General features: G+C 46.7%; 1 protein-coding gene across 1 annotated transcript in view; it reads left to right on the top strand.

Moving 5' to 3' along the window:
• LOC148474075 (ficolin-1-A-like) overlaps positions 1 to 17149 on the top strand; it is a 62741-nt gene that overhangs the window by 23877 nt on the left and 21715 nt on the right. Inside the window, exons 2-3 of the mRNA XM_088459192.1 lie at positions 15613 to 15726; positions 15844 to 15906. Coding sequence (XP_088315318.1) covers positions 15648 to 15726; positions 15844 to 15906 — 142 coding nt within the window. The 5' untranslated portion in view covers positions 15613 to 15647. The remainder of the gene's footprint in view (positions 1 to 15612; positions 15727 to 15843; positions 15907 to 17149) is intronic.

The following is a 17149-nucleotide window of genomic DNA, read 5'->3' as shown; positions in this document are numbered from 1 at the left end:
GCCCTCTTCCCTCACGTGCTTCACCTTCCCTTACTTATACTATCATTTACTGCCCCCCCAACGGCACCTAACACTTGGTTGCTGACACCCTGCTGCTTATTTAAGTGTTATGCAGCAATGTTAATAAACCATGTATTTGTCCTGTGTTGTTTGTACTGTTAATAAGTGCTTTCTTGTGTGCTCATTTGTTTATGTACGAGGGTTGTTCAAAAAGTAATGCCTAAATGCTCATAACTCAAAAATAATATGCAATATTTATTTGAAACTTTGTCAGTTTGTAGTTTAATATGTCTACTAGCTATATATGTATTTTTGTTTAGGTAGTGTTATATCATAATTAAACCTTGGTACAATCCTGCCTATACCTTCTAAACCTCTATACGATCCTGCCTATACCTTCTAGATCCTGCCTATACCTTCTAGAATTAACGCTATTTGCGTACGCAGTCATACAGTAAATAAATGCCTTCAGACTTTGAAATGTGTTTCCAACGCACAAAGGTTATTATTCAACATAAAAACAGTAGGTTACACACTGTGATCTAAAGACAATTTAGCGCAAAGAAATCATACAGACCCAAGGTACAGTTATTACATACGCACGCGCTCTTGGACCAGTTACCGGCATCAACAAGAAACCTCCGTCATCAGCATCAGCAAGAAGACTCCAGATTGCGGTCTTAACGCACATATATACCCTTACAGGGATAAGCAATACAATAGGCAAGTTTGGCATGATCCCATTGGTTCTCCATCACGGTGCTTCTGTTACAGGACATTTAACAGGTCGATTCACATGGACACAGGTCAGCCTCCGACAGCCTTTTGTCTCCTTTTTCCTGCTGCATGCAAATCTAAGCTGATAACATTACAAAGTACATTTTAGTGTTTAAACTCTCTACAGTCCATAAGTTGAGAACGCATGTTGCGATATTCTTACCGATGACACCGGAAAGCTGTTGCGACAGAGTAGATCAGTACAACACCAAACACGGTTTGCTTATCATGTACTAAACCTTAGATATCAAATAGTCTTTATTTCACAACATTAGTAATAAATGAATAAACCTTGAATATTACACTTTGAAGCTATGGAACCTTTTATGTGAGTGTGCAGTGTGTATTAGGGGTTTGGGAAAAGACGCTAGTTAGATTTATGTAGTGAGGGCTTTTAACTTAGGGAAGATGCGTACGCATGAAGCTAATAAACAGCGTCCGTACGTGGGGTATTATGCATTCGCTAATGTGCGTATTTTTAAAGAGTGTATGGGGTATGGTGAAATCTGCGATCGCATGATGCTAATAATAGCATCGCCGTATGTACTTAAGTGTGAGTTTCTCTAAAATGGCACTGGACGGCCATTCGCAAAATGGCGTCGTGCAGATCTAATTTTTAAGATGGTGTCTTGTGGCCATTCGCAAGATGGCGTCATTCCAATCCAATCCAATTTTTAAACTGATTCTGTCTCAGCCAATTATCCAGCTTCGACAGTAGTCCAAGAAATACCATGGAATCCAAGATGAAACAAAGAGCTGTCATTGAATTTCTGGAAAAACAAGGCTGCAGTGCTACAGAAATCCACAGAAGTCTGAAAAAAAGTGTATGGTGAACGTACAATTGACTATAGCAATGTCAGAAGGTGGATGAAGCGTTTTCAATCGGGAGAATCGTCCGTGTGCGACAAAGCTCGTGGTGGCAGACCATCAACTGCAGTGACAGCAGAGAACCAACAGAAGTCGATGCCATGATTCAGAAAGACCGTCGTGTGACCATGAGATGTCAGTGATGAACTTGAATGTAGCCATGGCTCTGTAAAAACATTAATCAATGATTTGGGATATTGTAAAGTGTGTGCTAAATGGGTTCCAAAGCAATTAACCAGGAATCATAAGGCCCAGAGGGTGGAAGTGTGCAATGACCTTTTGACCAACTTTGAAGCCAACCCTGAGACGTTTTTGGAAAATGTCATTACAGGAGATGAGACCTGGGTATTCCTTTATGACCCAGACACAAAGGCCCAATCAAAGCAATGGAAACACCAAAGTTCACCTAGGCCAAAAAAGTTTAAATCACAGCGATACATAAACAAAGTCATGGCCACATTCTTCTGGGATTGCCGAGGTGTTATTCTCATCGATTACTTGGAACCAAACCAATCAATCAACAGTGATTGATACATTATTACACTTAACAAGCTGAAAGAAGCCATCCGCAAAAAAGGTCAACAATTCCACTGTCAAATATCATCTTACACCAAAACAATGCCAGACCTCACACTTCGATGCCAACATCTGCGGTCATTGCCAAAATGGGGTGGGCAATAATGCCACATCCACCATACAGTCCTGATTTGGCCCCTCCTGATTTGGCCCCTTCATCTGTTTGGCCCTCTCAAATACTGTCTCCGGGGTCAACATTTAGAAGACATAGAGGTTGTTAAAAACGCCATATGTTCCTGTGTCAAACACCAACCACTGGAATTTTTCCAAAGTGGATTCACAGCTTGGGTTGAGAGGTGGAGAAAATGTTTGAGGGCAGATGGTGAATTTTTTGAGTAGAGTAATTCTGTTACTAACAGGGGTATTCAATATAGGTGCGATAACATAGTTTTTGCGTTAATATCGCAATTATGACATCATTATCGCAGGTTTGACTTTTACACCCTATTCAATTTCAAAGACTTATCGCAGTTTTGACAAGTCTTTGATAAAAAACAGTAATAAGTTTTCACCATTGAATAGGTGTCGAAAAAAAGTGCAGAATTGGGGTTTAGGGGTACAGGTTAAAAAAAAATAGCCTGCACACCTGAGAATAACATTTTAAAAAGAACTGTGTCAATAAAAAAAAAAAATAGGGACACCCCAAAAAATTAACTTAAAAATTGGGGTGCAAAAAAAAAATGGGGAAAAATTGTTAAACAATAGGGAAATAGGTTCAGGGCTATTCTGCAAGTATGCGGCAGGTGTTTTCTAGAATAGAATTATAGCGGCAGGTGCACAAATGCAGAATTTTTTAAAATCTACTTTAGGGACATCAAAATATGCTAGTACCCATTTTCATGTACCCCAAATTTGATGGGACCACTTAAAAAAACGAAAAAAATAACCTAAGTGCTCTTCTGCAACACTTCTTCAATGTCGGGAAAAAAACACCTGCTGCGGCTATTTAAATCCCCGACTTTCAATTAAAGGCTAAAACGGGGGTACCCATAGTGGTCCCCCATGTTTTTACAACTTTAGGGGGGTCTTACAATTATTTTAAGGAAAAATTCGTAACTTTATGCAAATCCAACTTCGGAGTTTCCCGTTTTCGTTAATTTTATATTGAATACGGGGATAAGCGGGAGCGCGCACCAGACTTAATGCAGAAAAAAACTCAGATATGAAACGTTAACTTCGACAGTGAAGTTAACGTTTCATATTGAATACCCCTCTAAGACTTCAAAGTATTTACTACTATATAGTAAGCAGTGATAAGTGACAGAGTGAAAAGTGATAAGAAAGTGATAAGGTACCAGCCAATCAGCTCCCAACTGCCATCTCACAGGCTGTGTTTGAAAAATTACAGTTGGGAGCTGATTGGCTGACACCTTATCACAGACTTATCACTTTTCACTCTGTCACTTATCACTGCTTAGTACATAGACCCCATAATAACATATAAATATAACATATACAAACATATGCTTAAAAAAGGATCAATACAGTTGCAGTTTCATTGAGTCTTCCAGCGTCGAGCCGTTGGTTTTTTGCCAAATTCGAGAGTATCATCCCACCTTTGCTAGGGTATGAGGGGCTGTTGCTGTCGTGGTTGTGTGGGTGGCTACGTTTAAGGCCTGACCAAGTGGGCCGTGGCTGGTGGGCTGCTCATGTCCCTGTGTTGACTCCTCGTCTTGCCCAGTGGCGTGGTTTTGGGCTGTGTGTGCGTTGGCTGGATTTCCAGTTGAACACACATGGTTGATGGTTCCCTGGTCATGGTTTTTGATCGGTTGGGTCTTTCAACTTTGCCTTTGGCTCTGGCATGGTCTGCTCATGGTCTTCCCTAAAAATTATGTATTTGTTTTCCTGGGTTGGTAACTACGTTTACTCTTGCCTCGCTGCTGGTTTACGCTATCTTAGTCGCTGTCTGGGTTTCTTTGTTGTTTTAAATTGCCAATTTTTCAAAATTTATTAACTGGGGAGCGTCCCGCCACTCGTCACCATAACTGATGGGGCCTTCGAGGGATTTTGCCCTGTTTTGGGTCTGGATAATGGGGCCTGATTGGCTGTAGTACTCCTGGCAAGTTTTTGCAGGTTTTTACATCGGGCCAAGTTATCCCCACCCTACCCTACCCCTTTTTCCTCCCTCCCTATCTCCTTCCTTTCCCTCCCTGTGTAGAGATTTTTGGAGCATGTTTAGGGATATAGATGGTTTAGTTTGAGTTTATGGTGGCGGGCTTGGCTCCTAGTCGGTGACTGGCGTGGCGGGATAGAACTGCAGCCGGGAGGTCAGTGAGCTGATTAATAGGTCACTCCCCTTTGATAAACCTTTTGGCTGATTGTCCCTGCTGAGGCCAGCAACCTTGGGGCCGTATTCAATTAGTTTTGAATCCGCGATACCTTTTCACGTTCCGTACTTTTCACCGACTTCACGTGTTTTAGATGTGAAAAGTTATCAAGTGCACTCCCGCTATTCGCCGTATTCAATTCCAAAGCATGCGAAAACGGCACCCGGTGAATGCAAAAGACGCCGAAAGTTATGTCAGAATTGGGGAAAACAGATTGTACCCCCCTTGAGATGCACTAACATTGGGGATCAATATAGTTCAGCCCTAATAGCCCTAATATAGCGTTTTAGGGTACTTAACTTGTGGAAATTGTCTGAAAATAGCGTCTTTGTGTAAGTGGTGAAGAATAGCATTTATTGTATTGTTTGGTGAAAAGTACTCCAGTCAAATTTGGGGTACATGAAAATGGGTGCTAGCATATTAGTTTTTCTCTAAAGTGAAGTTTTAAAAAAACGGGAAAAAAAAACGCACCTTCAGCATACACCTGCAATCCTCCAAACACCTGGCCAATTGTTGCAGACCCCCCAGAAGTCTATTTCGCTACTTTTTACACTTGTCCCCCCACTTTGCACTTTTTTGCCCCCAAATTCTAAAAAAAGTACTTTTTTGGGGTGTTTTTTTTGACGCAGTTTACCTTTGGGGGACTGTCCAAATGGTGCAAAGTGGTTTCCGCACCTTTGCACCCCAAATCCGCAATTCTGCACTTTTTTCCACCGGCTATTCAGTGGCAAATCTTTTTCACATATTACATGGTAATGACTTTTTCCGCCTGGCAAATCTCGGCTTTTCGCACCTAATTGAATAGTTGGCTAACCGGGCTTTGGAAGGTATGGGGGAGTCTCATGCGACCTATGGACTTGCTGAGTGGGCACTTGGCCCTGCTAGTTTTTGTAGTCATCTGATTGGTAATCACTGATCGCTGCGGGCTGCTGATTCTTTCGGTCGCCACCATCGTAAAAGTTATTATTTAATGAAATTTAAATAAAAAGGCCGACCAGTTTAAACACCACATCTGTCTCTGTGTCTTTATTATAAGTTTAAGTTTATTGTTTAAAACGCATAAGATTAAGGCCCTGATTCAGAGCCGCTCGCTATTTGCGGTCGTTCGTTTTATAAAAAGGGGATGAACCGTTCGCACTTTGCGGTCTGTTCACGCCTCTAAGTCTAAACGAGCGAGCAAAACTTGCGGTTGTAATTTTGAAAAATACGCCCCCTGGCCGCTCGCACCATACGTCATGTCCGCTATTTATTAGATTAATCGAGTACATCGACCAGCGTATGAACTGCTCGCTATTCTTGTGGTTGTTTTTTTCAACCGCTATTTTGCGAGCAGTTCTGAGTTAAAAAAAAACAAGTGACGTGGTCAATGACGCTGCTGGATTAATTATGCACTCCCTTAAAACGCCCGTTTTGACCTTTAAGCACGCCTGCGTTCTAAAATCCACTCCCCGTTTTCAAGCACCTTCCCCTGTTACCACCCACATACGCCTCCTCCTGTCACTCAAAGTAGCAGGCATTCGCTATTTAGCGAACAAATGATTTTCGGCCGCACTGACTGGTTCGTGCATGCGTATTACGATCCGTATGCATGCACAGTTGTGCAAACATCGCTCGGAACGAACGAGCGGCCGCTTACGAGCGGCTCTGAATGAGGGCCTAAGTTCAAGTGTTAAATGCCGCTAGGGCGTTTACACGTCAACCACTCGGCATTACTTATACGCTGTATATCAGCCAGAGATCTACCTAGAAATGACGTACAGATTGCAATGCCATACATAATAAATAAGTACCAGAAACTCTCCACTTTCTCTGTTATTATCATACATCTATAATAATTGGCACCAGCATATTATACAACGAGGGGCCTGATTCAGATTTGGGAATAGAGTAAGAAAGAGCCAGTAATGGTGCATCTTGGTAACACCATGCTGCACTACAGGTGGGACAGGTGTAACGTGTACAGATTGATTTAAATTTGCAGTATAAATATAAAGCTGTCTAGCATTTGTGGGCTACTGTAAATGCAAAAGCGGCCCGCAAATAAAAGTATGTATTTGCACCCCTTGCGTTGCAGCATGGTTTGTACAGGTACAGAGTTACTTGCTCTATTTTACTCTATTCCCAAATCTAAATCAGGCCTATTGTACAGAGGATATAATATCAATCATTTTCCTGCCCCAATGAATCTTAAGGTGCGTATCCACTACGCGACCTTACTAGCGATTGCACGATTACGACATGGTAATCGTGCAATCGCTCAGTAACCGTGCACAAATCATGCAGTTTTATGTTGGAAACGACCAGCGATGCGCGATCCCGCTGGTCATTTCCGACATCAATCAACTTTAGAACATGCCGGTCAATCTGCCGATAAAGACAGATTGCCCATGTTCAAAGATGAATGGAGGGTGCCTATACAGAATGATTAATCGTAGGCACTGCAGGGATGGGGAACGATGGTATGATTATGATGTCGTAATCGTACCGTCTTCCCTGGGCTGCGTAGTGGATATGCGGCATTACAGTCTAAACAGAGTATTTGGAAGAACAAACATGGGAATACCATATAAACTCCACATAGACAGTGCTGTGGTCAGAATCAAAGGCGAAGTCCCAGGTCTATGAGACAGCAATGCCAGTAGTGTATCTATAATGGGTGGATTGGGTACGGCATCCCGACGGGCAAAATCCTGATGGTGCAAATACTAGCATAACCCTAAGCCCCTCCCACAGCCTAACTCTACCCCTCCCCTCCCGCAGCCTAACCCTAACCCTCCCCTCCCGCAGCCTAACCCTCCCCTCCTCTCCCACAGCCTAACCCTAACCCTCCTCTCCCACAGCCTAACCCTACCCTCCCCTCCCACAGCCTAACCCTACCCTCCTCTCCCACAGCCTAACCCTAACCCTCCCCTCCCACAGCCTAACCCTACCCTCCCATCCCACAGCCTAACCCTAACCCTCCTTTCCCACAGACTAACCCTAAACCCCTCCCACAGCCTAGCCCTACACTCCCCTCCCACAGCCTAACCCTACCCTCCCCTCCCACAGCCTAACCCTACCCTATACTCCCACAGCCTAACCCTAACCCTCCCATCCCACAGCCTAACCCTACCCTCCCCACCCACAGCCTAACCCTACCCTCCTGTCCCACAGCCTAACCCTACCCTCCCCTCCCACAGCCTAACACTACCCTCCCGTCCCATAGCCTAACCCTAAACCCCTCCCACAGCCTAACCCTCCCCTCCCACAGACTAACCCTACCCTCCCCTCCCACAGCCTAACCCTATCCTCCCATCCCACAGCCTAACCCTACCCTCCCTTCCGTAGCCTAACCCTACCCTCCCGTCCCACAACCTAACCCTAACCCTCCCATCCCACAGCCTAACCCTGACCCTCCCCTTCCGTAGCCTAACCCTACCCTTCTGCCCACAGCCTAACCCTCCCGTCCAACAGCCTAACTCTACCCTCCAGTCCCACAACCAAACTCTAACCCTCCCGTCCCACAGCCTAACCCTAACCCTCCCCTCCCATAACCTAACCATAACCCTCCCATCCCACAGCCTAACCCTAATACTTACTGTGACCAGACGCCTTTCGCCTAGGCCGTCAATGGTCACGGGTTAGCGCTTTCGGAATCCCAATCACCGTCAGTGACTGCCTGTCACTGGCTCCGCCCACTGCGCCGTGGGCGTGTAACGATGCTGCCACCACCAAACTCTACCATCAGCGTTTGGAACCACTTTTTACGTACAATCAGGCTCCTGCCTAGGCACCTGGAACCACTTCTGCTGCGTACACGTTTGACTAACTGCGGACACACCTCTTGTTTGGTGTCGGCTGTTCCCACCTGATCCCTCGCAATGGACCAGGTCTGCATGGTAGCTGGCAGAGGGCTTGAACATGGAGACACGGAGCTCTTACCCAGAACAGCAGGAGAACGGAATAGCGTTTTGGCACAATTCTGTTAGTCGCAGGATTGAGTTAATTGAAGTAAAGGCAAACGGTGTTTATTTGCTCAATATCTTAAAGAAGACCCTCCCTTCCGTCTGAAGGGGAATATCACACAGAAATCAAACAGCAATTCTCCACAAAGGATTTTCAAAGATGTACCACATACAGGAATCTTATCAGCAGCTCTTCTCCTCAAAGAAGTTACAGGGTTGTACACATACAGGGCTCACAGGGCCTCTTTTTATGTCATTCTTACACACAACATCACAGGGGGCAAATCCACCCTGTGTTCCTTCCAGCCAATCAGGCTATCTCAGAAAACATAAATTAACAACATATTACATTTCAAAGGAGTCACTCAATATCCTCCTTCCTAATCCACCAACACAAACTGATTTATCATACATTATATTGTCTCCTAAAATGTTGATATAACATTTCACAGGAAATGGTAAATTACATTCATCCTTATCAATCAGTTTCGCATTTCCAACCTTAACACATTCAGTGACATCCAAAAGGTTCTTAATAACAGATTGTCTTTTCAAAGGAAGTTCTGTACATGAAGGGTTTGGCTATATGACACCATTCACACCTTTACACAGAGAACTTCCAGTCACCCTATTCATCAGACCTCCTGCTAAGGGAATGACAATTAGCATCTTATTTCTGCAACAATCATGAAACAACAAACTTTTCCCCCAGAAATGCACACACAGGAGATAGTCTCAGGCCTTTTGACTTAAATGTTACAGCCTTCTAAAACAAAACAACTTATACATTCCTTATAAGTGCATTTTCTCTACAAAATATACATTTAAACCATATAGTGCATAGCCTATTAAATATACGTTGCTTCATGCACTAATGCATTGCAGAGCAGCTGCAGTGCATTACAGCAATACATATATACTTTAATACAGTTTACTATGAACCATGTGCAGTGTGCTTTTAAACTGTCCACTTTAACTGTTTCAGTGCTGGTCGCAGTGGGAGCTGGCTCTCCCTGTCCCGCAGCGGCCATGACACACTCTACCTACACTCCCCCAGTGCAGCAAGTCCAGGCCGCGGCATATAGAACATTAAAAACACACTTATCAACACTCAGCACATAGCGCAGAGTATACATTTACAATGGGCGCCTGGCGCCTTTTTGTCCTTTTAAAAATGGCTTCACAGCACGGGGGTTAACCCCTTCAGTGCTGTGGCAGCCATTAACCCCGTGTGGCCTGCCTCTGGCCACACTTACCATTTGAAGTTCTCTGCATTTTGACCGGTCTGGATCCTGTAGCCGGTATATTGCAGGATGCCGACTACTTCCCATAATGGGTGTAGGGTGCAGGGTGCACATGGGTCCCTAGATCAATGGTCTACAATGATGCAATCATGTTACCACATCCCTGATCCTGAACATGGCTGCACCTCGCCCCCAACACCTCCCACCTGGCTTCACCCTTCCCTAGGTGACAGACGGAAAGAAGGAAACTATGGATGGTGGCTATATAATGTCCCCTTATAAAAAAGTGAGAGCAGGTTTTCTACAATACAGAGCTGTGGCAGACAGTGGGCACACATTAAGTGGCTTCCAAGACAAAAAAATTGTATGTGGGAAAAAATCTTGTCAGTGTGGTTAGTAAAAAGCTGAATGTCATCAAATAGTCTTTTATGCTGACATAATGATGACTACATGTCAGGAAGTACATTAGGACACATGTTTTACACAGTACATATAAAGCTTCAGAATGTGCTGCAGGGAAATAGTCATCAGCAGCTCCAGGTAACAGCCATGAGGGGACGCACTCGCAGCTCCATCTATTATCTGCTCTGGCTGAGCGTCATCCTTTGCTCTGCGGAGGACAAATGCCCAGGTAGGTGATTGATGGGACTGCTGCAGTGGCGTAACTAGGGGAGGTCAAGCTGGGTACGTGCCCTAGGTGCTGTGTTGGACCTGGCTGCGGGAGATGCCGCTGACCGCCATCCAGGAGCAGCCAGCAGCAGCCAATAAGAGTCTGGCGGATTCTTATTGGCTGCTGCAGCCAGAGTGGGCACCTCCGCTACCTACTGCATTTGCCAGGCGCCCGCTGAGGTTTTGTTACCAGCAGGCGCCCAGCAGAGGCAGCCGAAGGCTGGAGCTCACTCCTGAGCGCTGCCTTCCGGCTCCCACATTGAGTGAAGGGACGGAGCTTCAGTTAAGTATAGTATTGTGTATTGTGTGTCTTTATGTGCAAGGGGCACTACTACTGGGGGCACTGAATAAGCGGACACTGTATGAGGGGCACTACTACTGTGGGCACTGTATAAGGGACACTACTACTGGGGACACTGTATGAGGGGCACTACTGTGGGCACTGTATAAGGGACACTACTACTGGGGACACTGTATAAGGGGCACTACTACTGGGAGCACTGTATAAGGGGCCCTACTGCTTGTGCACTGTATAAGGGGCCCTACTGCTTGTGCACTGTATAAGGGGCACTGCATAAGGGGCACTTCTACTGGGGGCACTGTATAAGTGGCACTACTACTGGGGCACTACTACTGGGGGCACTGTATAAGGGGCACTGTGTAAGGGACACTACTACTGGGGGTATTAAGGTGCATATAGAATGGAAAGGAATGTTCCCAGAGTGACGATAAACGGTTTCGTGTCATGTCACGTCCCCGTTTTTCTGTCGCCATGCCCCTAACAGCATGTGGCCAAGCCCATTTTTGGTGCATGCACACAGTTGGGGAGGGGGGCGCCATTTCATCTTGCCCTTGGCGCCAAAAATCATAGTTACGCCACTGGACTGCTGCTGTAATATCTGCAAACTGCACACATTAATGGTTTTATTATAACGTGCAATACTGTATTTCAGCAATTACTGATTTAGGGGTCTATTCATAGAGCAGTAAATGGTCCTGTTTAGCTGAAAACAGGGATTTTCAAAGCCTTTGTCAATTCATAAAGTGGGCTACTGTGGAGAATGTTATTCCTTCTCCAGCGGCACCCGCTTTGTGTATGAATCGTATCACCACACGTTTGTATGGTGAGTGCGATTCTGCGGTACAGATTAGCCCAGCTGAGGATGGCGTATTATGTACTGCGAACCGTACAGAGCAGGGTAATTGCATACTTCCCTGCTCTCTGCCCGGCACTCGGCGTTGGCTCCGCACCCTTTTGCCCAGCGCCCTTTCTCTCAGATGCCGACGCATGCACAGTGAGAATACAGACATATCGGGCACCTGATACAGTATGTTTGTATTCTCACTATGTCCAGAGATCGCGTTGGGGCCGGACACTGCAAGAAGACACCGGACAGGTATGTGCTCATGAATGGCTACTAAACATCACTATATATCGCATCAATGTGATGCGATATATAGTGATATTTATCATGAGCCACTTCATGTTCTGCATGAATAGACGCATGCACAAGTCCCCGAAGGCAAAGTGATACGTTATACTCCAGACAGGAATCGTGAAGGCAGCAAAATTTCACTGATAAATCACGGTAATAGCAGATTCTTTTTATGCCTTAATAAGTGGTGATTTTGGTAAATAGGCCCCCTAGTGTCTCTCCTTGCAGCTTTCTAGGTAAAGTAACAGATCACACTTCCTTTCATAAATGTATTATGACATTTTATAATATACAATTGATTATTAGATGGGCAGTGATATATTTGTGTGACAGCTGTCATATTATTTAACCTCAAACAACACTCCATAAATCACTGAGCTACAGGGGTAAATTTACTAAGATTCGTGTTGGTCCCGATTTTTCCAGTTTTTCAACTCGGACTGGATCAAATCAAAACACCCGTTTTTTTTTCACTTTAAAAATCGGGAATTTACCAAGGCCCCGGTTTTGACAGGATCCTCTTGATTGATGGTGTATTTGGTCGATTCTGGCCGCTTTGAAGCCCCGATTTCATTTATCTCCCGAACAAGCAGCCTGCACATATCAGTGAAATATGTGGACTGCTTTTTTTTTTTTTTGGTTTTAAGGGTAAATTTATAGTAAAAAATTGACGTGAGGTTCCCCCCCCCCCCCCCCAAAAGGCTAACCAGCCCCGGACTTGCCAGCCAGTCCTGGTTCTTACCTGCTGCCCGATGTTCACGTCCCCTTGTCAACGTAAAGTATCCATGGGTGTACCTGTACAAAAACTCCAATACTCACCTTTTATCCCACGATGTTCTCCGCAGAAATCCATTAAGGACCACGGACACACTGTAACTACATGCTTCAGCATTCAGCGAATGACAGCTCATGGGAATGAACTGTCATTAGTACCGGGCCGCGAGCCAATCAGCGGCGGCTTTACATTAGCGGCCGTTCATTGGGTGGGACTCACGTGGACCCAGCCAATGAGCGTCCGCTAATGTAAATCCGCGACAGCGGGTTAATGGCACCCTGCTGCCAGAATATATGAATCGTTAGGACGCTTCAGGTGTGCCCAACACTGCCCTTACAGCACCCCGGAGCATCCTCAGGATTGGGCATTGCTGTGTATATTAGCGGTCGTAGTCCCACCCCCTCTGTGTGACGTCATTTAGATGGGGCGAGGCCTGCACCGGGCATCGGTAACTGTAGTCACAGCGATGGGCGGGGGATCCGGCATCAGCAAGTGCATACACACTTGCAGATGCCAGCAGCAAGGGAATGACGATGAGGGCCAAGCTGCATTGCAGCATGGCCCCCCAGGGGCGTTTTACGAGAGGAGGGGGCTTGTGTGCAGACTCAGTGCAGGCCCCTTCCTCTCTCCATCTGTCCAGCGGTGCAGTAGATTCTGGCTTTGTGCCAGATTCAACTGCGCATGCGCTAGTCTCTGGGAAAATGGCGCCCACACCATTTCACCGAGGACAGCAGTACCACGCATGTGCACGTCACTGGGAAAGTGTCCGCCGACCAGGGGCGCCTTAAGAGAGGAGGGGGCCCGTGTGCACTCCCCGTGCGGGGCCCCCTCCTCTCTCTCCTTAGTAGACTCCGGGCACTAGAGTGTGCCTGGAGTCTACTGCGCATGCGCAGAACACCGGAAAATGGCCGCGGCAGCCATTTTCCGGTGTTCTGAGCAGCGCAGACACCCGACTTGGGACCACAGACAGGTAAGTCTAAAATAATATGGATGCAGTGTGTGAGGTGCGGGGCACCCCTGGACCCGGGGGCCCGTGTGCCCCGCACACACTGCACCCATTATAGATACGCCACTGCCGCCGACATTTTCCCAGGTTTGTTTCTAGATCCAAGTTGGAGAAAGTACCTCTGACATCACAACCACGTGACCACTACAGCAGGGCCGGTCCACTACCAGTATCACTATCCACGTGGGAATAGAGGGGGAATATAAAACGTGCATGAAGCGTGGCGAGCAAAGCGAGCCCGCAAGGAGACACTTTTGGCCCCCCTTCTGAACCTTGTCCCTCCCCTTTTGTCTCAGGTCATGTGGTTGTGACGTCAGAGGTCATGTGACGCACCTCGTTCTAGACCTAACCATTTTCCCAGTGATTTCTGCTGCTCTGCTGCACCGGTTTGGCACTGCAGAGCAGCACTATGGACAGGTAAGTATAAAGACTATGGGGCATACTCAATTAGCCGCAGGGTTTTCCCCGTGGCTAATTGCCGCACCGGACCAATTAAATTACCGGAGATTCGTCACGTGTGAGTCCCAGAGTCCCGGCGCGCGAGTCCTCGTAGTCGGACTTTACCTCGCTGCTCATGGAGGTAAAATCTACGTAAAAACAACCAAATCGGCCTCGCACTCGGGGAAAAAAACCCATTGATTCTGCAGTTTACACGGAATCAGTGTGTTTCCGCGTGCGAGTCCCGATTTTATGGCGCGGGAAAAAGGCTATTTCATTAAATAGCTTTTCCCCACGCCGCAGGGATTTTGGACTGCTATTGGTCGTGGGGAAAACACTGCGGCTAATTGAATATACCCCTATGGGTGCAAGGTCTGCACCCATTATAGATATGCCCCTGTGGCCCCCACTAACGATATCGCCTTTCTGACCTGTATGCAGGGTCAACGGTGGATGTCGCTGACCCCGGGGCAGCCCGCACCTCCCGGACCCCCGGAGAGACAAAAACCAGGGTTCGAGTGCGTGGCCATGCCCCCACACCCGAGGCCATGCCCCTTGACACAAGGCCACTTCCCCTTTTCCCGGCGCATGGCTATGCCGCATGCACAGCTCCGCTGCCCACATTGGGTACTTCTAAAGGTAGGGACGCCACTGCACATAGTATGTCAGTATGGACTCTAAAGGTGTCTAAGCACGGCCACGCTCCTTTTTAAATAGCTGTAGTGGAGTTCACAATTGTAGTAACACAGCAGGAGGGCTACTATCTGTAGAGGTGGCAGGTAATCAGCTGGCAGGCTCTCAACCACGCTCTACGCACGTGGGGCTGCGGGCTTGAGGGGGGAAAGTCTACTCTGCAGAAGGTAGTCAGCTTGCAGGCTGTCAGTCACATTTCCCCCACGTGAGGGGTTAAAGACTGTGCTGTAAAGGGTAATCAGCTTGTGGAGCTGCGGGCGTAATGATGAAAGCCTGCACTGCCTAGGGAGCAATTGTGGCCGTAAAAAGGTACCAGTGGTGTTCTCTTTGGCAATAGAGATGCGGCAGGCCAATGCCTGGGTATCGGGAAGTAACCTAGTCAACGCGTTTCATCTTCTAACAACTAGAGACTTTCCCATCTTAAGAAAGTATCCCGTTGCTAGGAGACGAAACACGTTGACTATGTCTCTTCCCGCTACCCAAGTATTGGTCTAGGGATTCCAACATCAAATCCAGCAATGTGATGCATCTAGCCATCGCATTGCAACCATTAGAATGTATAACCATCAGGATGGTTATACTTGCAGCCAAAAAGGAGGTGGGGTCTCCGTGAAAGGGGACGGGGCTTAGTGGCACCCCCATTCACATCACTGTGGGTGCGCACCTAGCACTTTCACCAATTCCATGCCCATTCCTGGCAAATGCATACCCCAATTATAGCAGGACATGCTCATTCTGGTTGCTTGAAATCAGGACTGTGAAGGACACTAGGTTCTTTGCTGAACCCTGAGTGCGCCTGAACAGATAGCGGGTAACAGATTGCAGCCCATGATAGTAAATATCCTCTTTTCTCATCACAGATGTGAAGCTGATTGGGGTCGGGGGATCAGAAAATATGACTATATTAAAGGGTTGTGCTGGGACCCCAGGTGCACCAGGAGATCCCGGAATGACAGGATCCACTGGATCAAAAGGTAAGAATTCTACCCGCACACAATGCCATGTCAGTGTAACTGTTCCTGGGCCACAGCAGATTGCTACACAAGGAACAGACCGGCACCTTTCTAAATGTTTATATCTCATGTTTCCAGGAGTCCGAGGAGATAAGGGCTTACCTGGAATTCCTGGGTACATCGGTCCTATGGAATTGAAAGGTAAATAGATTTCAGTATCCAGAACATATACAACATAATGCATTATATACGTTTCAGGAGTTATTGTAAAAGAAAAAATTCAGAACTTCTAACCAGTAGTGAAATGGGGAACCTTCTAGACTTCCCTAATGGTAAGGGTTGTTCTGGGAGGGACAATTCCCATATGTTTAGTAAGATTTATGGAAGTGCTTATAATATTGTTGCATGGTAATAGCCATCTCAATTGGTTTTGGGTATAAAGCCTACTACAGCAGGGCTCCTCCACCATTAATAAACCACAAAATATAGCAAGAAAAATGGCTGCACTCACACGGGCTCTAAGCATTGGCAGTAAAGTTTATTCAGGCAAGTTGATGACTTCTAAAATGAATTGTGACTCCAAGCCCGGTGCTGGGTGTCCGGGATAGTCCCGGGCTATCAGCCCAGGCCTTGGGTGCCCTGGAGAGGGGGACCCCTTTTTTTTGGGGGGGGGGTTCCCACCACCCCAGGGATCCCCAGCTTGGGCTGACTAGTGGTCAGGTGTAATGCTTTGGATGGTGGACCCGGTGAAAGGGTTGTCCTGGCTGTGGCATTACACCCCCGCTCGAAAGAGTCCAGTGCTGGTTATGGAAAATACAGGGGACAGGGCACCCCTACTCATTTTGTCCCCTGTATTTCCCAAACCAGGACCAGCTCACTGAGCCTAGTGCTGGTTGTGCTAAATACAGGGGACCCTTGCATCTTTTGTCCGCCGTATTTACACAACCAGGACTGGCTCTGAAAGAGTCAGGCTGGTTGTGATTATTAGAGGGGACCCCATATCATTTTTTTTTTTTTTTTTTTTAATTTTAAAAAGTTTTACACACAGATGCATGCACGGATCTCACTGATCTGTGCATGCATCTGTGTCAATCAGACCTGCTCATGCTATAGTTGAAAGCATGAAGCAGGTTAATTCATTTGGGGATTTTAAGTACATTTTTTAGTGGGATTTGATGTTTGATTTGTACATGGGCCATACTTGCCTACTCTCCTGGTAGTGCCGAGAGCCTCCCGATAATCGGGTACCGCTCCCGGAATGGCCACCAGCACCTCGCGAAACCCCCACACCCGCTGCAAAAGAGAGCGGTCCGGGGGTGCGATGATGCAATTCGTGCTGAATCACGTCATCGTAGCCGCGCCTCCTGCCTTATAATGCCAGTAATATTGGCATTATAAAGCAAGGGGGGGCACTATGACGCCCCCGCTCCACCTACCTGAACCG

This window comes from Taudactylus pleione, unplaced genomic scaffold (genome assembly GCF_031769625.1).
Source record: "Taudactylus pleione unplaced genomic scaffold, aTauple2 ptg000897l, whole genome shotgun sequence".
Taxonomy (NCBI): domain Eukaryota; kingdom Metazoa; phylum Chordata; class Amphibia; order Anura; family Myobatrachidae; genus Taudactylus; species Taudactylus pleione.
This window is presented reverse-complemented; position numbering and strand designations above follow the sequence as displayed.